Raw genomic sequence first — 23355 nt, forward strand, 5'->3', positions numbered from 1 at the left:
TTTTTTTAAAGGTTCTGGACGCTCTCTTGGCAGTGATCAGGGCTCGGGGAATTGCAGTGGCACCTTACCAGGACGACATATTCGTTCAGGCGCCATCTTTTCAACAAGCAAACCCTCATACAGAGATCTTGTTGTCTTTTCTACGTTCCCACGGATGGAAAGTGAATCTGGAGAGTTCCCTTGTTCCAGATACAAGGGTGGTTTTCTTAGGGACCATAATAGATTCCCTGTCTATGGAGATCTATCTGACGGAGGTCAAAAAATCCAAGATTCTATCCTCTTGTCTCTCCATACAGTCTGTTTGGCCATCAGTGGCTCAATGTATGGAGGTTATTGGTCTGATGGTTGCTTCCATGGACATAATTCCCTTTGCTCGATTCCATTTGAGAGCACTACAGCTATGCATGCTCAGACAATGGAACTAGATCAGTTGACGAGACTTTCTCTCCTGTGGCGGTGTTTTCAGGAGCATTTATCTCGAGTCACATGCTTCCGCAGACCTTTCTGAGTCATTGTAACCGCCATTGAGAAAGGACCTTATGATTCAAGGTCCATTCAAGCATCCAAATTTAATTTCTCTGCAACTGACTGCTTGGAGATTGAACGCTTGATTCAATCAAAGCGGGGTTTCTCTGAGTCAGTCATAAATACCTTGATTCAGGCTTGAAAGCCTGTTACCAGGAAAATTTATCATAAGATATGGCGTAAATATCTTTTTTGGTGCAAATCCAAAGGCTTCTCCTGGAGTAAAATCAGGATTCCTAGAATTTTTTCTTTTCTCCAAGAGGGATTGGAGAAAGGATTATCAGCTAGTTCCCTAAAGGGACAGATATCTGCTCTGTCTATTTTTGTTGCACAAGCGTCTGGCAGATGTTCCAGATGTTCAGGCTTTTTGTCAGGCTTTAGTTAGAATTAAGCCTGTGTTTAAACCTATTGCTCCGCCATGGAGTCTAAATTTAGTTCTTAGAGTTCTTCAGGGGGTTCCGTTTGAACCCATGCATTCCATAGATATTAAGCTTTTATCTTGGAAAGTTTTGTTCCTACTTGCTATCTCTTCAGCTCGAAGAGTTTCTGAACTATCTGCATTACAATGTGACTCTCCTTATCTTGTGTTCCATGCTGATAAGGTGGTTTTGTGTACCAAGCCTGGGTTCCTACCTAAGGTTGTTACTAACAGGAATATCAATCAAGAAATTGTTGTTCCTTATCTGTGTCCTAATCCTTCTTGAAATTTTATTTGCAGGCAACCAAAGATTTTCGTCAAACATCTTCTTTGTTTGTTGTCTATTCTGGAAAGCGTAGGGGTCAAAAGGCTACAGCGACTTCTCTTTCCTTTTGGCTGAAAAGCATCATCCGTTTGGCTTATGAGACTGCTGGACAGCAACCTCCTGAAAGGATTACAGCTCATTCTACTAGAGCTGTAGCTTCCACATGGGCTTTTAAAAATGATGCTTCTGTTGAACAGATTTGTAAGGCTGTGACTTGGTCGTTGCTTCATGCCTTTTCAAAATTTTATAAATGTTATACTTTTGCTTCTTCAGAGGCAGTGTTGCCTTCCGTTTAGGTTCCTGTCTTGTCCCTCCCTTCATCCGTGTCCTAAAGCTTTGGTATTGGTATCCCACAAGTTAGGATGAATCCGTGGACTCGGTACATCATGCAAAAGAAAACAAAATTTATGCTTACCTGATAAATTTCTTTCTTTTGCGATGTACCAAGTCCACGGCCCGCCCTGTCTATTCAAGACAGATGGTATTTTTTTATGTAAACTTCAGTCACCTCTGCACCTTTATAGTTTCTCCTTTTCTTCCTTGGTCTTCGGTCGAATGACTGGGGGGTGGAGTTAAGGGGGGAGCTATATAGACAGCTCTGCTGTGGTGCTCTCTTTGCTACTTCCTGTCAGGAAGGACAATATCCCACAAGTTAGGATGAATCCGTGGACTCAGTACATCGCAAAAGAAAGAAATTTATCAGGTAAGCATAAATTTTGTTTTTGAAAGGTGCGGTAGTTACGTTGCGTTACGGCCAAAAAGGTGTGTGGTACAGCTATTCCTAAAAGACTCGTAATAGCAGTGGTAGTGAAAAAGCAGCGTTATGAGGCTTTTTCACTCATAACGCAAAACTCGTAATCTAGCCGAATGTTAACAACTGATGAAGGGCTATAACAGGTTGTAAAAAATAGCTGCAGATTCTCACATAGGCAATGCATTTTCTTGGGCAATATTCTGTCACCTAGTGATTTGCCTACTAGCAGTAGCTCTTAGTTGACTTCTAAGGGCATGTATAGATGTGGCTTTGGTCCCTGCAAGGTGATACTTTTAAATCCAATGTTGCTAACAAATCCTTTAGAATTGATTCTTGTGTAAACTGTAGAGTCAAGGTTGTGGTGTACTTGGCTTGATGTACCTGTTCAGTGAAACAATATGTAGGGTGTACCTCCAGGGAAGCCAGTGAGAGGATCCGACAACACCCCTCTGATATTAAGAGATCTGTTCCACGTTCAGATTTGGCTAAACACTTTATTACGAACTTTTATTAAACTGATGTACAAAAGGGAGGCTTTTTGGATCTTCTCTCTGGCAACACGCATTCCGAATGGATATAACTCCGTTTATGACATAATAAACTTTTGGGAATGATGGTTACTTGAGTTATATGTTGCCATTACATTCATGTAGCAACACTAGGAAATTACTGTGAAAAATGTTGGAAATTAAGGTTGCTGACTTGTAGTATGTTATTGAGACAACATTATAATGAAATAGGAAATGTTAACATCATATGAAATAAATCTTGGGGGTCATGGGTTATATTTTTGTTCACTAAAGTATAGTTATTTGTGAACTCTTTTTGATCACATTAATCCATGAATGGTTGTAAAATATTAAGTGATGAATAGTGCCTCTCTCAATGTGAGAAGTGATTCTCTGTTTAATAAGAGTATCCTTGTTTTGATCATCATTATGACTGTTGCACCATTCAGAATTACTTTTGGGCATTCACTATAGACAATTATACAGAAGGAAGAAGGAATTTTAATGGAGTTTGTGCTGGCCTTTTCGTGTGTGTGTGTATATATATATATATATATATATATATATATATATATATATATATATATACACACACACACTGTATAATAGGATGATACTACTACTCATTTAAAATTGCTATTGTTTTGTCTTATTATGCATTTGTTGATTATGCAATTGCACTGTATTTAATAGTCCTTTAAGGACAGTTATATGATTATTAGATTACATATAGAATGATATATACAAGGCAAACTTACAATTACACTTTTTTAGGTATAGTGATCGCTCAACATTATAGATGACAATTCATGGTCTTTATAACTACTTTATAGAGATAGATAAGCACTCTACGAGGTACAGACAACAGCTCAGTAACTTGTTCTATGGCGAGTTACAACCTAGGAGCAGCCTCTTTTAGCCCAATTGTGCTTTTCATAGAGGAGGACTTTCCTGGATTATCAGTTTGATCTCTAGTAAGATCAGTCCAGTCCCGAAATACCAGGGAATTCTACTCAAAACAAGGAATATGGCAACCCCAGACGATCGTTTCAGCGCTCCCTGTGCCTCGACAGTGAGGTGCAGCCATATCCCTCTAAGCACATTGAACAGAGAGTCAATATCTGGTTTCCCCCATCACCCTTAGGGATACTTCATCTACATACAGATATAGAAGCGCTCTACCAGGAACAAACAGCTCTTTCTAACTACTTTGTTTTAGATACAAGCAATCTCTTAATGTAGAATGGGGGCTGTTTTTTTGTTTACCTTTTTGTAACGTGGTGTTTTAAAATAGAAAAATAAATCTAATTGGTATAACATTACCTTTCAAACCTTTGGTTGACTATTGTTGCAGAGAGTCTGGTCATTACTTATCTGTCTGTAGCTGGTATGGCCTTCACCACAAATGGGTATCTCCTTGATTCTCTCCAGAATGTCTATAGGCTGACTATCCAGGGTTCGTCCTTGCTGATTACATCTTTAAAAAACCTGTTGGTTGCAAGCGTAGACTGTGTGTTAGGGCTTTATCAGCTAGTTGATGTGCTAGATCCTTATTAATTCTTATTACCCAAGTATAACTTTAAGTTCCTTTTTAGATAAAGCTGTGGCATTTCTTAGGCTCCTTATTATGTGCAGCAAACAAGGCAGGCGGGCACGGAGGTAAATAACCTTTTAATTTATTAGCAGAAACGCCAAAACATAAATACAGAAGTCTGTAAGGTAGGAGATACGGTCTTACAAATTTCGGCTAAGCATTGCCTTACTCATAGACTTATTATGTGGGCATGTTTATGGGAATATACTTTGCTACAATATCCTTAAATAGACATTAGGGCTGCACGATTAATCGCGGGTGCGGTTTTAAACCGCGATTAATCACTGTGGTTTTAAAAACGCAAGAGTATTCCATTTTGGCCCCGCTCCCTTTGACGTCACCTATGACGTACAGGAGGGCCGCTGACTTGCCGTATCCACATTGCGACATTGAGCCGACTTACTGCGGATCGCTGTGACTGATGCAGGTTACAGGGAGGGGGTGCGTGCGCCGTGGAAAATGCGAGTTACAGGGAGGGGGGTGCGCTGGGACTTATGTGGGTTGGGGGCTTATGATAGTTACAGGCGGTGCGGTACTTATGATGTTAAAGGCTGTGCTTATTGGGGGTTACAGTAGGAGCTGATGGGGCTTATGTAGGTTACAGAGGGGGGCTTATGGGGGTTACAGGGGGTGCCGGGGTTACAGTGGTAGCTGGGGGGCTTATTTAGGTTACAGAGGGGGGCATATGGGGGTTACAGTGGGTGCCGACGTGAAAATAGCGATTAAATCGAAATTGCGATTTTATTTTTTTATTGCAAATTTTTTTTACCCCATATCGCCCATCCCTAATACACATATAAAGTGTGGCATGTGATATTACACTGAAGCATATCCCCTCATATGTTAAAAGGACATTGTAATGCAAAATTACCTGCTGAACTTTGTTAAAGCATGTAATGTGTGCACTACTGGCCCTAGCTTTGTGTGTTTGACCCCCACAATGGGGTTGTAGGCATAAATATTCACGATCAAGAGGTGGAAAGATTTGTAATTGCAATGAAATGTTTGTGGTTACTTAAAATTTGTTTTATTATATGAAACTGTTTACGCATGTCATAAAAAAAGTGAAAAATTAGCTCAGATTCATTAGGCAGTCATTATCAATATTAAATCATTTTGCCTTCATGTTTTAGTTTACTTTAGCAAGTATTTAAAAATAAGTGTAATCACTCTCTGCCTCTCCCAAACAATCCTCTTTCTAAGGATATGTGAATAAGGTAAATAGTAAAAGAAATAGAAAGGGCGCTAAAAAGCGCAGTAAAAATGTAACAAAAATATCAAAACAATAACTATTATACGATACTTTGTAACAAAGCAAATATACCATTCATATGTGGTGACTTATCATCCAATATGCACAAATTATGTGTGGAAATACATTCATAAGTAATTAATAAGGGGAAAAAAGTTTTTCTAAATAACACAGAATTTAATTGCAATGTTAAAAATCTTTAAAACATATAAAATATATAGACAATACATTGTCGCATTCTTGTTATGCCAGGTATCTGATGGATAATAGTCCAAAAGACCAATAAGTTAATAGTAGTTTTTCATGAGATATTTTAGATGGTATTTATATCTAACATGCAGAGATACCTGGACCATAACTAAATAGTATAAAGAACAGAACATTAATACATTCATTATGCAACGGGCTAGAAACTATTGGGTAAATAATTATTAAGATGATATTTATTATATCTACAGTAACATACATAGATACTTGGACCTTAACTAAATAGTGTAAAAAAATCAACAGTTGTACATTAGACTTGTGCATGGTCGAAAAATTTGGTTCGGATCGATTCGAATTCGGAAAAATTTGAATCAATTTGTTTCGGATTCGAATAAATTTGGCTGGGTTTGGTTCGGAAATACGGAATTTCGGTATGTGTTAGGTGGGATGTGCTGTGTATTAGACTAGTATTATGTACTGTATATTAGGTGTAACCCATAGCAGAGTGATATAACCTAATATACAGTACAATACTAGTGTAATCCATGGCCATCCGAATTTACCGAATAAATCCGAACCAATTCGGATTTATTTGGTACTACCGTAATAAGGAAATTCGAATCGATCCGAATTTAACAAATTTGTCTGAATTTAGATTCGGAACGATTCGAAACGCACATGTCTATTGTACATTCATTATGCAACGGGCTAGAAATTATTAGGTAAATAGTTATGGATTCCTAGGTTATATTTATATTCTCTAAAAAGATTTTAACATCTGAGATGTAATAAAATATTATCCAATACATAAAATGTGATAAAAGCATTCTGATCAGACCATCACTACTTTATTTAGTCAGAAATGGGGACAGGTCTAGTTCAGAATTAAGGCCATTTGGGTACAATGTATTTGTTGTATATTTATTCAGCCTCCTTATATAGGAGTTTTTTCTCAAAGTTTCCACCTCTCCAGTCTGATCGTACTTTGCAGATGCCCCAATATTTAAAATGCTTTAGGTTGTTACCCTGTTTCTCTTGGAAATGTTTGTATAGGTGTGGATCTAGATTTCCCTTTTCAATACAACAGAGATGTTCCCTTATTTGATCTCTTAGACTTCAAGTGGTCTCACCCAAATATATCAGGTTACACGGTGCACTGTATCATATAAGTAACACCCTTTTGTGTTCAGTACTACAAAAGATTTTTTGTTTTTAATGCTGAACCTACACTCACAACAAGTAAAACAAGGATAAAGGCCTTTTAATTCTTGTCCGCTCAGATTCACATCCTTTAGTGTAAGATTTTTCTTTTTGAACTCACTCTGTGCTAAACGTGATTTAAAAATTTTCGCCCTCTTATAAACCATCTTTGGTGTGGGTATGTGTATGATTTTTCTAATAATATTGTGGTCACTACTGTACTGAGTTATAAATGGAACATCTATAGTGTGTGTCTCTTTTACCCTTAACCTGGTTGTATTCAATTAATGTTCATCTACCAGTCTTGTTAGCTACAACAGAGATGTGCCCTTATTCTATCTCTTAGACTTCTAGAGGTCTCACCCAAATATATTGGGTTACAAGTGCACTGTATCATATAAATAACACCCTTTTGTGTGCATCTAATGATGTCTTTTATTCCAAATTCTTTACCGGTGTTAGGTACTACAAACGATTTCTTTCTTTTTAATGCTGAACCTACATGCACGACAAGTAAAACAGGGATAAATGCCTTTTAATTATTGTTTGCTCAGATCCACATCTATAGTGTTTGTGTCTCTTTTACCCTTAACCCGGTTGTATTCAATTAAGGTTCCTCTATCGATCTTGTTAGCTCTCTCCTTTGCAAGATCTATAATGTTTTTATTGTAGCCTCGTTCATAAAATCTATTCTCTAAAATTGTAACGTGTTGTTCATAATCAACGATTTTTGGGTAATTTTTCTTAATCCTTAGGAACTGTCCTACTGGTACATTATCTACCCATCTTTTGTAGTGACAGCTATTTCCATGGATATAGTTGTTCGAATAAAGAAAAAACATCCTTGTTTCAAATTTCCCATCTTCAAACATAATTTCCAAGCCTAGGAAGGAGATTTTTTCTGAACTATATTGGTAAGTATTTCTCCTTCAATGGTCAATACTTCCTTCCGTTTGGAAGGAACAGCAATAGGCACGAGATTTGTGCCAAGCTGCGCTAACCTGTTTATGGGTAATTGGGAGAAGAGATTTTTCTCCTCCACGGGGCTTAGCGCGAATCTCGTGCTTTTTAAAAGGTATATTGATTATATACTTATAATTTGGTATGTAAGTGAATTGGGCCTTAAACAATTGTTTGATGATATGAATATTAATAATAGATGATTAAAATTCACTTACCAATATAGTTTCCATCATATTAAGAGATGGGAAATTTGAAACAAGGTTGTTTTTTAAACTTGATTCGAACAACTATATCCATAGAAATAGCTGTCACTATAAAAGATGGGTAAATAATGTACCAGTAGGACAGTTCCTAAGGATTAAGAAAAAATGCTAAAAAATCGATGATTATGAACAACAGGTTACAATTTTAGAGAATAGATTTTATGAACGAGGCTACAATAAAGATATTATAGATCTTGCAAAGGAGAGAGCTAACAAGACTGGTAGAGGAACCCTAATTGAATACAACCAGGTTAAGGGTAAAAGAGACACAAACACTATAGATGTTCCATTTATAACTCAGTACAATAGTGACCACAATATTATTAGAAAAATCATACACAAACACTGGCATTTGATTAAGTCAGACTCAATTTTAGGAGACACTATTTCACCCACACCAAAGATGGTTTATAAGAGGGCGAATCATTTTAAATCACATTTAGCACTGAGTGAGTTCAAAAAGAAAAATCTTACACTAAAGGATGTGGATCTGAGCGGACAAGAATTAAAAGGCTTTTATCCCTTTTTTACTTGTCGTGCGTATAGGTTCAGCATTAAAAAGAGAGAAATCTTTTGTAGTACCGAACACTGGTAAAGAATTTGGAATAAGACATACAAAAGGGTGTTATTTATATGATACAGTGCACCGTGTAACCTGATATATTTGGGTAAGACCACTAGAAGTCTAAAAGATCGAATAAGGGAACATCTCTGTTGTATCAAAAAGGGAAATCTAGATCCACACCTATACAAACATTTCCAAGAGAAACAGGGTAACAACCTAAAGTATTTTAAATATTGGGGCATCTGCAAAGTACAATCAGACTGGAGGGGGGGGGGGAACTTAGAGAAAAAACTCTTATATAAGGAGGCTAAATTAATATACAACATAAATACATTTATACCCAAATGGCCTTAATTCTGAACTAGACCTGTCCCCATTTCTGACTGAATAAAGTAGTGATGGTCTGATCACAATGCTTTTATCACATTTTATGTATTGGATAATATTTTACTGCATCTCAGATGTTAAAAATTTTTTTAGAGACTATAAATATAACCTAGGAATTCATAACTATTTACCTAATAATTTCTAGCCCGTTGCATAATGAATTTATTACTGTTCTGTTTTCTCCAACATAGGTGTGTCCGGTCCACGGCGTCATCCTTACTTGTGGGATATTCTCTTCCCCAACAGGAAATGGCAAAGAGCCCAGCAAAGCTGGTCACATGATCCCTCCTAGGCTCCGCCTACCCCAGTCATTCTCTTTGCCGTTGTACAGGCAACATCTCCACGGAGATGGCTTAGAGTTTTTTAGTGTTTAACTGTAGTTTTTATTATTCAATCAAGAGTTTGTTATTTTAAAATAGTGCTGGTATGTACTATTTACTCAGAAACAGAAAAGAGATGAAGATTTCTGTTTGTATGAGGAAAATGATTTTAGCAACCGTTACTAAAATCCATGGCTGTTCCACACAGGACTGTTGAGAGGAATTAACTTCAGTTGGGGGAACAGTGAGCAGTCTCTTGCTGCTTGAGGTATGACACATTCTAACAAGACGATGTAATGCTGGAAGCTGTCATTTTCCCTATGGGATCCGGTAAGCCATGTTTATTAAGATAGTAAATAAGGGCTTCACAAGGGCTTATTAAGACTGTAGACTTTTTCTGGGCTAAATCGATTCATTATTAACACATATTTAGCCTTGAGGAATCATTTAATCTGGGTATTTTGATAAGATTATATCGGCAGGCACTGTTTTAGACACCTTATTCTTTAGGGGCTTTCCCAAATCATAGGCAGAGCCTCATTTTCGCGCCGGTGTTGCGCACTTGTTTTTGAGAGGCATGACATGCAGTCGCATGTGTGAGGAGCTCTGATACATAGAAAAGACTTTCTGAAGGCGTCATTTGGTATCGTATTCCCCTTTGGGCTTGGTTGGGTCTCAGCAAAGCAGATACCAGGGACTGTAAAGGGGTTAAAGTTAAAAACGGCTCCGGTTCCGTTATTTTAAGGGTTAAAGCTTCCAAATTTGGTGTGCAATACTTTTAAGGCTTTAAGACACTGTGGTGAAATTTTGGTGAATTTTGAACAATTCCTTCATATTTTTTCGCAATTGCAGTAATAAAGTGTGTTCAGTTTAAAATTTAAAGTGACAGTAACGGTTTTATTTTAAAACGTTTTTTGTACTTTGTTATCAAGTTTATGCCTGTTTAACATGTCTGAACTACCAGATAGACTGTGTTCTGAATGTGGGGAAGCCAGAGTTCCTTCTCATTTAATTAAATGTGATTTATGTGACAATGACAATGATGCCCAAGATGATTCCTCAAGTGAGGGGAGTAAGCATGGTACTGCATCATTCCCTCCTTCGTCTACACGAGTCTTGCCCACTCAGGAGGCCCCTAGTACATCTAGCGCGCCAATACTCCTTACTATGCAACAATTAACGGCTGTAATGGATAATTCTGTCAAAAACATTTTAGCCAAAATGCACACTTATCAGCGTAAGCGCGACTGCTCTGTTTTAGACACTGAAGAGCATGACGACGCTGATAATAATGGTTCTGAAGGGCCCCTAAACCAGTCTGATGGGGCCAGGGAGGTTTTGTCTGAGGGAGAAATTACTGATTCAGGGAACATTTCTCAACAAGCTGAACCTGATGTGATTACGTTTAAATTTAAGTTGGAACATCTCCGCATTCTGCTTAAGGAGGTATTATCCACTCTGGATGATTGTGACAAGTTGGTCATCCCAGAGAAACTATGTAAAATGGACAAGTTCCTAGAGGTCCCGGGGCTCCCAGAAGCTTTTCCTATACCCAAGCGGGTGGCGGACATTGTAAATAAAGAATGGGAAAGGCCCGGTATTCCTTTCGTCCCTCCCCCCATATTTAAAAAATTGTTTCCCATGGTCGACTCCAGAAAGGACTTATGGCAGACAGTCCCCAAGGTCGAGGGAGCGGTTTCCACTTTAAACAAACGCACCACTATACCCATAGAAGATAGTTGTGCTTTCAAAGATCCTATGGATAAAAAATTAGAAGGTTTACTTAAAAAGATGTTTGTTCAGCAGGGTTACCTTCTACAACCAATTTCATGCATTGTCCCTGTCGCTACAGCCGCGTGTTTCTGGTTCGATGAGCTGGTAAAGGCGGTCGATAGTGATTCTCCTCCTTATGAGGAGATTATGGACAGAATCAATGCTCTCAAGTTGGCTAATTCTTTCACCCTAGACGCCACTTTGCAATTGGCTAGGTTAGCGGCTAAGAATTCTGGGTTTGCTGTTGTGGCGCGCAGAGCGCTTTGGTTGAAATCTTGGTCAGCTGATGCGTCTTCCAAGAACAAGCTACTTAACATTCCTTTCAAGGGGAAAACGCTGTTTGGCCCTGACTTGAAAGAGATTATCTCTGATATCACTGGGGGTAAGGGCCACGCCCTTCCTCAGGATCGGCCTTTCAAGGCCAAAAATAAACCTAATTTTCGTCCCTTTCGTAGAAACGGACCAGCCCAAAGTGCTACGTCCTCTAAGCAAGAGGGTAATACTTCTCAAGCCAAGCCAACTTGGAGACCAATGCAAGGCTGGAAAGAGGGAAAGCAGGCCAAAAAACCTGCCACTGCTACCAAGACAGCATGAAATGTTGGCCCCCGATCCGGGACCGGATCTGGTGGGGGGCAGACTCTCTCTCTTCGCTCAGGCTTGGGCAAGAGATGTTCTGGATCCTTGGGCGCTAGAAATAGTCTCCCAAGGTTATCTTCTGGAATTCAAGGGGCTTCCCCCAAGGGGGAGGTTCCACAGGTCTCAGTTGTCTTCAGACCACATAAAAAGACAGGCATTCTTACGTTGTGTAGAAGACCTGTTAAAAATGGGAGTGATTCATCCTGTTCCATTAGGAGAACAAGGGATGGGGTTCTACTCCAATCTGTTCATAGTTCCCAAAAAAGAGGGAACGTTCAGACCAATCTTAGATCTCAAGATCTTAAACAAGTTTCTCAAGGTTCCATCGTTCAAAATGGAAACCATTCGAACAATTCTTCCTTCCATCCAGGAAGGTCAATTCATGACCACGGTGGATTTAAAGGATGCGTATCTACATATTCCTATCCACAAGGAACATCATCGGTTCCTAAGGTTCGCATTCCTGGACAAGCATTACCAGTTCGTGGCGCTTCCTTTCGGATTAGCCACTGCTCCAAGGATTTTCACGAAGGTACTAGGGTCCCTTCTAGCTGTGCTAAGACCAAGGGGCATTGCTGTAGTACCTTACTTGGACGACATTCTGATTCAAGCGTCGTCCCTTCCTCAAGCAAAGGCTCACACGGACATCGTCCTGGCCTTTCTCAGATCTCACGGATGGAAAGTGAACGTGGAAAAGAGTTCTCTATCTCCGTCAACAAGGGTTCCCTTCTTGGGAACAATAATAGACTCTTTAGAAATGAGGATTTTTCTGACAGAGGCCAGAAAAACAAAACTTCTAGAAGACCAGAGTGGGTCATTGTCACGACCGACGCCAGTCTGATGGGCTGGGGCGCGGTCTGGGGATCCCTGAAAGCTCAGGGTCTTTGGTCTCGGGAAGAATCTCTTCTACCGATAAATATTCTGGAACTGAGAGCGATATTCAATGCTCTCAAGGCTTGGCCTCAGCTAGCGAGGGCCAAGTTCATACGGTTTCAATCAGACAACATGACAACTGTTGCGTACATCAACCATCAGGGGGGAACAAGGAGTTCCCTGGCGATGGAAGAAGTGACCAAAATCATTCTATGGGCGGAGTCTCACTCCTGCCACCTGTCTGCTATCCACATCCCAGGAGTGGAAAATTGGGAAGCGGATTTTCTGAGTCGTCAGACATTGCATCCGGGGGAGTGGGAACTCCATCCGGAAATCTTTGCCCAAGTCACTCAACTGTGGGGCATTCCAGACATGGATCTGATGGCCTCTCGTCAGAACTTCAAAGTTCCTTGCTACGGGTCCAGATCCAGGGATCCCAAGGCGGCTCTAGTGGATGCACTATTAGCACCTTGGACCTTCAAACTAGCTTATGTATTCCCGCCGTTTCCTCTCATCCCCAGGCTGGTAGCCAGGATCAATCAGGAAAGGGCGTCGGTGATCTTGATAGCTCCTGCGTGGCCACGCAGGACTTGGTATGCAGATCTGGTGAATATGTCATCGGCTCCACCATGGAAGCTACCTTTGAGACGAGACCTTCTTGTTCAAGGTCCGTTCGAACATCCGAACCTGGTCTCACTCCAGCTGACTGCCTGGAGATTGAACGCTTGATCTTATCGAAGAGAGGGTTCTCAGATTCTGTTATCGATACTCTTGTTCAGGCCAGAAAGCCTGTAACTAGAAAGATTTACCACAAAATTTGGAAAAAATATATCTGTTGGTGTGAATCTAAAGGATTCCCTTGGGACAAGGTTAAGATTCCTAAGATTCTATCCTTCCTTCAAGAAGGATTGGAAAAAGGATTATCTGCAAGTTCCCTGAAGGGACAGATTTCTGCCTTGTCTGTGTTACTTCACAAAAAGCTGGCAGCTGTGCCAGATGTTCAAGCCTTTGTTCAGGCTCTGGTTAGAATCAAGCCTGTTTACAAACCTTTGACTCCTCCTTGGAGTCTCAACTTAGTTCTTTCAGTTCTTCAGGGGGTTCCGTTTGAACCCTTACATTCCGTTGATATTAAGTTATTATCTTGGAAAGTTTTGTTTTTGGTTGCAATTTCTTCTGCTAGAAGAGTTTCAGAATTATCTGCTCTGCAGTGTTCTCCTCCTTATCTGGTGTTCCATGCAGATAAGGTGGTTTTACGTACTAAACCTGGTTTTCTTCCAAAAGTTGTTTCTAACAAAAACATTAACCAGGAGATTATCGTACCTTCTCTGTGTCCGAAACCTGTTTCGAAGAAGGAACGTTTGTTGCACAATTTGGATGTTGTTCGCGCTCTAAAATTCTATTTAGATGCTACAAAGGATTTTAGACAAACATCTTCCTTGTTTGTTGTTTATTCCGGTAAAAGGAGAGGTCAAAAAGCAACTTCTACCTCTCTCTCTTTTTGGATTAAAAGCATCATCAGATTGGCTTACGAGACTGCCGGACGGCAGCCTCCCGAAAGAATCACAGCTCATTCCACTAGGGCTGTGGCTTCCACATGGGCCTTCAAGAACGAGGCTTCTGTTGATCAGATATGTAGGGCAGCGACTTGGTCTTCACTGCACACTTTTACCAAATTTTACAAGTTTGATACTTTTGCTTCTTCTGAGGCTATTTTTGGGAGAAAGGTTTTGCAAGCCGTGGTGCCTTCCATCTAGGTGACCTGATTTGCTCCCTCCCATCATCCGTGTCCTAAAGCTTTGGTATTGGTTCCCACAAGTAAGGATGACGCCGTGGACCGGACACACCTATGTTGGAGAAAACAGAATTTATGTTTACCTGATAAATTACTTTCTCCAACGGTGTGTCCGGTCCACGGCCCGCCCTGGTTTTTTAATCAGGTCTGATAATTTATTTTCTTTAACTACAGTCACCACGGTATCATATGGTTTCTCCTATGCAAATATTCCTCCTTAACGTCGGTCGAATGACTGGGGTAGGCGGAGCCTAGGAGGGATCATGTGACCAGCTTTGCTGGGCTCTTTGCCATTTCCTGTTGGGGAAGAGAATATCCCACAAGTAAGGATGACGCCGTGGACCGGACACACCGTTGGAGAAAGTAATTTATCAGGTAAACATAAATTCTGTTTTTCAGACTATTTAGTTATGGTCCAGGTATCTCTGCATGTTAGATATAATAAATACCATCTTAATAATTATTTACCTAATCATTTCTAGCCCGTTGCATAATTAATGTACAACTGTTTTGTTTTTTTACACTATTTAGTTATTGTCCAGGCATCTATGTATGTTAGATATAATAAATACCATCTTAATTATTTACCAAATAATTTGTAGCCCGTTGCATAATGAGTGTATCAATGTTCTGTTCTTTGTACTACTTAGTTATGGTCCAGGTATCTCTGCATGTTAGATATAAATACCGTCTAAAATATCTCATGGACTACTACAAAACTAAAAGTGAGCAAATATCTACCAAAAGGGATATTGCATGGACACTTATGGATACAAATAGGAAAATACCTCCTTAAAATTACACCCACCACCTAATTAGTACAACCAATCAAAGAGGTTTAGAAGGTATTTAAAGGGAGCAGCCACAACTCAAACTCATCTTGAAAAAGCCCCATAAGTGGGTGAAATGCGTCGATACGATTGAGGATTGAGTGGCAGTACTTTTCCAACCGTTCACTTAGTTTGGCCAAACCACAAAGTAAAAGAATCGTTTTTGCAAAAGGATACGCTCTTACTACATCACAAAGAGTGTTGACACTGGCACCTGCGTACTCTGTACTTAAGAGCATGATCCGCCGGTATAGAGCAGTCACTGACAGCAGACCTGTCCTGCAGCCGTTGGCGTATGACGTCATCAGACACGGCCGCCGGTAAGGAGAGACAAACACCGGAGCTGACACGCTTATCGGGAGATCCTTCTATAACCGCAAGGTACACCGCTAACTTAGCCACTGGCTATAGCTTGGAATAGGGGTGAGTACCTGATTGTCACAGAACTCTCTATTTTGTGGGCCACAAACCATCGACCTAATAAGGCGAAGCCCAAAAGATATACAGATAATAATACATAACCCATTTGAAATTTATAGTGGATATTTGAAGTGATTTTTGGGAGACATCCCAGGACTAAACTACTATTAACTTATTGGTCTTTTGGACTGTTATCCGACAGTCCGTCAGATACCTGGCATAACAAGAATGCGACAAATTGTCTATATATTTTATATATTAACGATTTTTAACATTGCAATTAAATTCAGTGTTTTTTAGAAATACTGTACTTTTTTCCCTTATTAATTTCTTATGAATGAATTTTCACACATAATTTGTGCATATCGGATAAGTCACCACACATGAATTGTATATTTGCTTTGATACGAAGTATTGTATAATAGTTATCGTTTTAATATTTTTGTGACATTTTTACTCCGCTTTTTAGCTCCCTTCCTATTTCTTTAACTATTTAGTTTACTTTGGCCACATAAATATTGCTTCCCACAAGGTCTGTGAAAAGGTTTGGAAAAATCTTTTTTAAAACTTTGAGAAAAAATTCCTACATAAGGAGGCTGATATACAACATAAATACATTATACCCAAATGGCCTTTATTCTGAACTAGACCTGAAGGTATCGGGGATTGAAGTGGGTACCTTATACCCACTTCAATCCCCGATACCTTCAGGCCAAAAACAACACATGCAAGATTTTTTTGAACACCAGTTAATGTAATGAAAATAAATGAGTATCTTTCTTTCTCTTTTGTTTGTCAAATAAAATTGATGCTTTATTTCCTTCATACAGATCTACAGTATGGTATTAAGGCTTTCTGCGTTAGTTGAGGAAAAAATGAAGGTTATTATCTCAGAATATAAAGCTACCAGTAAATCTAAGAAAACATTTCAAAAGGAAGGTCATCCTTATAGTACAAGGAGAAAAGTATCTAACCGGGCTCGACAAAAGAGGAAATCCTACAGGTAATGTTTAGGATAATTTGTTTAAAAAAAAATAAAAAATTAAAAGTCCTTTTTGATTATATCAGATAAAAATGTATTTCATGTCAGTGTCTGCTAGTTTGAGTTGTAAGTAATCTCAAATAGCTATATATTTATTTTTTGACACACAGGAAGGAAAAGCAAAGACCTTTGATGTCTTCATCCGAAAATGAATCTGAGCTAGAACAATCATCACTATCTACCTCAAGTGGAGTAAACAGTGTTTCTCGCAAAACCACCATAGCAACAAAAACTGTGAGAGGATCTCAGAGAGAATCTGCTAGCAATACACACCCCACTGGAAGCAATGATCCAAGTTTTTCTCTATCAGGTGATAATTTTTATTTATTCTTTGCATTTCTTATGATACATCATTTCTTTCCTAAGATATGGAGAGTCCACAACATCAATTACTAGTGGGAATATCACTCCTGGCCAGCAGGAGGAGGCAAAGAGCACCACAGCAAAGCTGTTAAGTGTCACTCCCCTACCCACAATCCCCAGTCATTCTCTTTGCCTCTGTCAATGGAGGAGGTGAAGTTTGGTGTCTGAAGAAAATATTTTTTCTCCAACATTGGTGTGTCCGGTCCACGGCATCATCCTTGTGGGAATATCTCTTCCCCAACAGGAAATGGCAAAGAGTCCCAGCAAAAGCTGTCCATATAGTCCCTCCTAGGCTCCGCCCACCCCAGTCATTCTCTTTGCCGTTGCACAGGCAACATCTCCACGGAGATGGTTAAGAGTATGTGGTGTTTAGTTGTAGTTTTTTATTCTACTATCAAGAGTTTGTTATTTTAAAATAGTGCTGGTATGTACTATTTACTCTGAAACAGAAAAAGATGAAGAGTTCTGTTTGTGAGAGGAAGATGATTTTAGCAGACAGTAACTAAAATCGTTTGCTGTTTCCACATAGGACTGTTGAGATGAAGTAACTTCAGTTGGGGGAAACAGTTAGCAGACTTTTCTGCTTAAGGTATGACTAGCCATATTTCTAACAAGACTGTGTAATGCTGGAAGGCTGTCATTTCCCCTCATGGGGACCGGTAAGCCATTTTCTTAGTCTCAAACAGAATAAAGGGCTTAATATGGGCTGTAAAACTGGTAGACACTTTTATGGGCAAAATCGATTGCTTTATTTGAGTATTTTATACATGTTTATGCTTGAAATTCACACTTATAAGCTTGGGGAACGTTTTTTAATGTCAGGCACTGAGTTAGACACCTTTCCAGTCAGGAAGGGCCTTCCTAGTTGTAGGCTGAGCCTCATTTTCGTGCCATTACTGCGCAGTTACTTTTGAGAGCAAGACATGCAGATGCATGTGTGTGGATCTGAAAGTAGTTGGAAAGGTTCCTAGAAGGCTTCATTTGGTATCGTATTCCCCCCTGGGTTTGGTAAAGTCGCAGCAAAGGCTGTAGCTGGGACTGTAGAGGGGTTAAAACTGTAACCGGCTCCGGTTTCGTTATTTTAAGGGTTAAAGCTCTGAAATTTGGTGTGCAATACTTTTAATGCTTTAAGACATTGTGGTGAAAATTTGGTAAATTGTGAACAATTCCTTCATACTTTTTCACATATTCAGTAATAAAGTGTGCACTGTTTAAAATTTAAAGAGACAGTAACGTTTTTGTTTTAAAACGGTTTTTGTGTTTTTTTGACAAGTTTAAGCCTGTTTAACATGTCTGTACCTTCAGATAAGCTATGTTCTATATGTATGAAAGTCAATGTGTCTCCCCCTTCAAAATTGTGTGATAATTGTGCCATAGCGTCCAAACAAAGTAAGGACAGTGCTGCCACAGATATTAAAATTGCCCAAGATGTTTCATCAGATGAAGGGAGTAGACATAGTTCTACATCATCTCCTTCTGTGTCTACGCCAGTTTTGCCCACGCAGGAGGTCCCTAGTACTTCTAGCGCGCCAATGCTTATTACTAATTATTGCTTATTATTAACAATTGACGGCAGTAATGGATAACTCCATAGCAAATATTTTATCCAAAATGCCTACATATCAGAGAAAGCGCGATTGCTCTGTTTTAAACACTGAAGAGCAGGAGGGCGCTGATAATTGCTCTGTCATACCCTCACACCAATCTGAAGGGGCCATGAGGGAGGTTTTGTCAGATGGAGAAATTTCAGATTCAGGAAAAATTTCTCAACAAGCTGAACCTGATGTTGTGAAATTTAAATTTAAATTAGAGCATCCCCGCGCACTGCTTAAGGAGGTGTTATCTACGCTGGATGATTGTGACAACCTGGTCATTCCAGAAAAATTATGCAAGATGGACAAGTTCCTAGAGGTTCCGGTGCACCCCGACGCTTTTCCTATACCCAAGCGGGTGGCGGACATAGTGAATAAGGAGTGGGAGAAGCCCGGCATACTTTTTGTCCCCCCTCCTATATTTAAGAAATTATTTCCTATGGTCGACCCCAGAAAGGACTTATGGCAGACAGTCCCTAAGGTCGAGGGGGCAGTTTCTACTCTAAACAAGCGCACTACTATTCCTATCGAGGATAATTGTGCTTTCAAAGATCCTATGGATAAAAAATTGGAGGGTTTGCTTAAAAAGATTTTTGTACAGCAAGGTTACCTCCTGCAACCCATTTCGTGCATTGTTCCTGTCACTACAGCAGCGTGCTTCTGGTTCGAGGAACTAGAAAAGTCGCTCAGTAGAGAGACTCCGTATGAGGAGGTTATGGACAGAGTTCACGCACTCAAGTTGGCTAATTCTTTTATTTTAGATGCCGCTTTGCAATTAGCTAGATTAGCGGCGAAAAATTCAGGGTTTGCAATTGTGGCGCGCAGAGCACTTTGGCTAAAGTCTTGGTCAGCGGATGTATCTTCCAAGACAAAATTGCTTAATATCCCCTTCAAGGGTAAAACTCTCTTTGGGCCAGAATTGAAAGAGATTATCTCAGACATCACTGGGGGAAAGGGCCACGCCCTCCCACAAGATAGGCCTTTCAAAGCCAAGAATAAGTCTAATTTTCGTTCCTTTCGCAATTTCAGGAACGGACCGGCCTCTAACTCTGCATCCTCTAAGCAAGAGGGTAATGCTTCCCAAACCATACCAGCCTGGAAACCGATGCAAGGCTGGAACAAGGGTAAGCAGGCCAAGAAGCCTGCTGCTGCTAACAAAACAGCATGAAGGAGTAGCCCCCGATCCGGGACCGGATCTAGTAGGGGGCAGACTCTCTCTCTTTGCTCAGGCTTGGGCAACAGATGTTCAGGATCCCTGGAGCCCCCGATCCGGGACCGGATCTAGTAGGGGGCAGACTCTCTCTCTTTGCTCAGGCTTGGGCAAGAGATGTTCAGGATCCCTGGACACTAGAAATAGTTTCTCAGGGTTATCTTCTGGAATTCAAGGAACTACCCCCAAGGGGAAGGTTCCACATGTCTCACTTATCCTCAAACCAAATAAAGAGACAGGCATTCTTACATTGTGTAGAAGACCTGTTAAAGATGGGAGTGATACACCCAGTTCCAACGGCGGAACAAGGAATGGGATTTTACTCAAATCTGTTTATAGTTCCCAAAAAAGAGGGAACTTTCAGACCAAGCAATAATAGATATACTAAGAACTAATAAGCGCAGAGTGTAATCGCTAAACTCCTGAGTTACCTTAGGGTCCCTTTCAAAGGTTTGAAGAATCAACAAAAATAGTTAAATTAATCAGGAGCGCTAAAAAGCTAAAAGCGATTATCTGATGGTATTAATAAAGTGCCAGGTGTATGTGCAAAAAATTGTGAAAATTTTAATAAAGTGCAGAAAAAATTAAAATACTTCAAATAAGTGAGGTTTAATCGATAATTGTTTATCTGAAATGTACTATAAAGTGAATAAGTGTAGTCATAAAACCAGACAGGTATATGTCTATTAGCATATGCCTCTATGGATTACTAAAAAATAAAACGAAATGATCCTCTGATCAAATATTTACAAAAAAACAGTCTGTTATTCAGGACTGTGTATGGTGTTAGAAAGTGCTATAAGATAAAATTAGGCGAAGGAGAACAATCTCTTCATTGATTAATAAAATTATAAATATTAAATCTATAAATACAGATTCAAATACTTAAATAGTGTAATGTGGGATTTAAAACACAAATTATCTACAGTTAATAACTAAGTATCAGAACATTCGGATTGTATGTAATGGTGATGGTAATAAATGCACAATGAATAAGGAATTAGGCTCTGCTTAAAATTTAATCTGTTATAAACAAGTGCAAGCAAATCTTATAATTGTTAAAAACGGACGTCTCCGTGTAACATCAAAGTTAAAATTAGGGTTGCCACCACATTTAAAAAGGAGAAATTGGCTTTATACACAGAAAAATTCCGGATATCCAATTGAACAGTCTATATTATAAACGGGAAATCTTTTCTTACCCGTAATCAGTCCACGAAAACAGTTTGGAGGGGAGATTTTTCTGACTTACCCCCAAACAATTCAGCCGTCAGTCCTGTAGATAGAAAATTACCGCCGTAGCGGAGTGACGTCACTTTTTTATAGGTGCTGTCTGCAGAGTGCAATCTGATTGGTCCTTAGGTGGGCAGTGTCAGATTTCTTACTGCCGTGATCCTTTTGAATGGAGTATCCGCTCTTAAGTGCCAACGAGCACGCAGGATACTATTTAGATCATCCGTTGTAGGGGGACAACAGTCTCAGCGGTGTGTAGGTACTATAGTCTCACCTCACTTCAAAATAGAGCCGGTCTGATGCACACAGTTTCCAAATGTGCCGTAGATGTAGAATCTTTTATTTCAAAAGTGCTGGTGCCTCTATGGAAAGTGCTGGTGCTATTTCACGGATTGTGTTAGCCAGACATTAACCAAGGCAGTATTTATGAAATAGAAAGTTTTTCTTTTTTTAAAAGCAGAATATCAATTCAAACTGCAATTGTAGCAACAAAGTTCATAGGCAACTAACATCAACGCGTTTCTCCCTGTGCAGGGCTTTTTCAAGATGAAAGTGTTGCCAACAGTTGCACCTTTTTAAAGGTGTTCCTAATTTTCTATTGGTTCAATGAAATTAGTTAAGGTGGTTTAGGCAATTTCATAAGGTGGTATTGGCAAACCTCTATTTGGGCAACCTTACTAATAATTTATGTGCAAATACATATATAGCAATTCCAAATGTAAAAGAATTTTCAATTTTTAGAAGTATATCAATTAAAACCTATATTATTAAAAATTCTTAAAAAGTACACAGATATCTAATTGAATTTATTAGATGTAGGATATTCATATCCAATAAAAGTTTGGATCTAAATTATAGAATATAAATATAGTTCTATGACTAGGAGTGTTAATACATACATATAAATGAATACTTTTAATAATATATAAAAATAGTAAATATAAATATGAAAATGAATTCATAAGCTTAAAATTTGTTGTTACTATTCAGGACAATGACTCATGCAAGAGATTACAATATTTTAATATAAGAGTGAAGGAATAGTGGCCAGAAACTATTAAAAAATTAATACAAATTAATAAAAATTAATAAAGAATTGATAAAAATTAATAAAAATTAGTAAAAGATCTAAAATGGGGTTAATCTAACAGAAATGGTGAAATATCAAGTTCTGAGTTCAGTCCATTCGGAAATAATGTCTCATATTTATAAATGAACTCTGCTTCTTTCAATTTAAGAAATTTTTCTATATTTCCACCTCTCCAATTTTGTTTGACATGTAATATTCCCCAATATTTAAGATCTGATGTTCTACCTTTATGTTTTAATTTAAAATGTTTATATAAATTGGTGTCATCAATTCCTTTTTCAATACACAGAAGGTGCTCCCTTATTCTATCTTTGACCATTCTTTTTGTCTCCCCAAAATAAATTAAATCACATGTGCATTTAAGGGCATATATAACTCCCTTGGTAGTGCATCTAATGCATTCTTTAATTTTAATTTCTTCTCCTGATTTTGGGACCTTTAGTGTACTTCTTTTATCACTATGTTTGCAGGCCTTACACGAATAGCACGGAAAGAAACCTGAATTTTTTTCTTTCTGTAGGTCTCTTTGTGTAAAGCTCCGTGTTTTCATGTTCGGTATACTAGGTGCCAAAATGGACTTAAAATTTTTGGTTTTCTTAAAAATCATTTTAGGTTTGGATGGGAGAGAATCTCCTATTATGGGATCTTCTTTAAGTATTGCCCAATGTTTATTGAGGATTTTTCTCATGAGGCCATGGTCTGCACTAAAATCTGTGATAAATGGGACATTAATTATTTCTTTATTCTCTTTGGTATCTTTTTGTTTATAAGTAAGTAGGGAATCTCTTTCTGTTTCTTTAGCTCTTTTTACAGCTTTATTTACAGTATCTTCATTATAACCTCTATCCTTGAACTTTTCTATTAATACCTCAATTTGATTCTCAAAGTCACACATTCTAGAACAGTTTTTCCTTATCCTTAAACTTTGTCCAACAGGGATATTGTCTTTCCACTGTTGCAAATGACAGCTGTTTGCGTGAACAAAGCTATTGGAGTCCACTTCTTTAAAGTGCGTTTTCGTTTGTATTGAATTATTAATAACCATAATTTCTAAATCTAAAAACACAATTTCTCCAACATTGGTGTGTCCGGTCCACGGCGTCATCCATTACTTGTGGGATATTCTCCTCCCCTACAGGGAAAGGCAAGGAGAGCACACAGCAGAGCTGTCCATATAGCTCCCCCTCTAGCTCCGCCCCCCAGTCATTCTCCTTGCCTT

The 23355-nt window shown here is 38.9% G+C and overlaps 1 protein-coding gene across 1 annotated transcript in view; it reads left to right on the plus strand.

Annotated features, from left to right (window-relative positions):
• BRWD1 (bromodomain and WD repeat domain containing 1) overlaps nt 1-23355 on the plus strand; it is a gene marked incomplete in the record, with an annotated part of 1309461 nt that overhangs the window by 1132980 nt on the left and 153126 nt on the right. Inside the window, 2 exon segments of the mRNA XM_053705925.1 lie at nt 16437-16609; nt 16759-16958. Of these exon segments, the coding sequence (XP_053561900.1) occupies nt 16437-16609; nt 16759-16958 (373 nt within the window).

This window comes from Bombina bombina, chromosome 3 (assembly GCF_027579735.1).
Source record: "Bombina bombina isolate aBomBom1 chromosome 3, aBomBom1.pri, whole genome shotgun sequence".
NCBI lineage: Eukaryota > Metazoa > Chordata > Amphibia > Anura > Bombinatoridae > Bombina > Bombina bombina.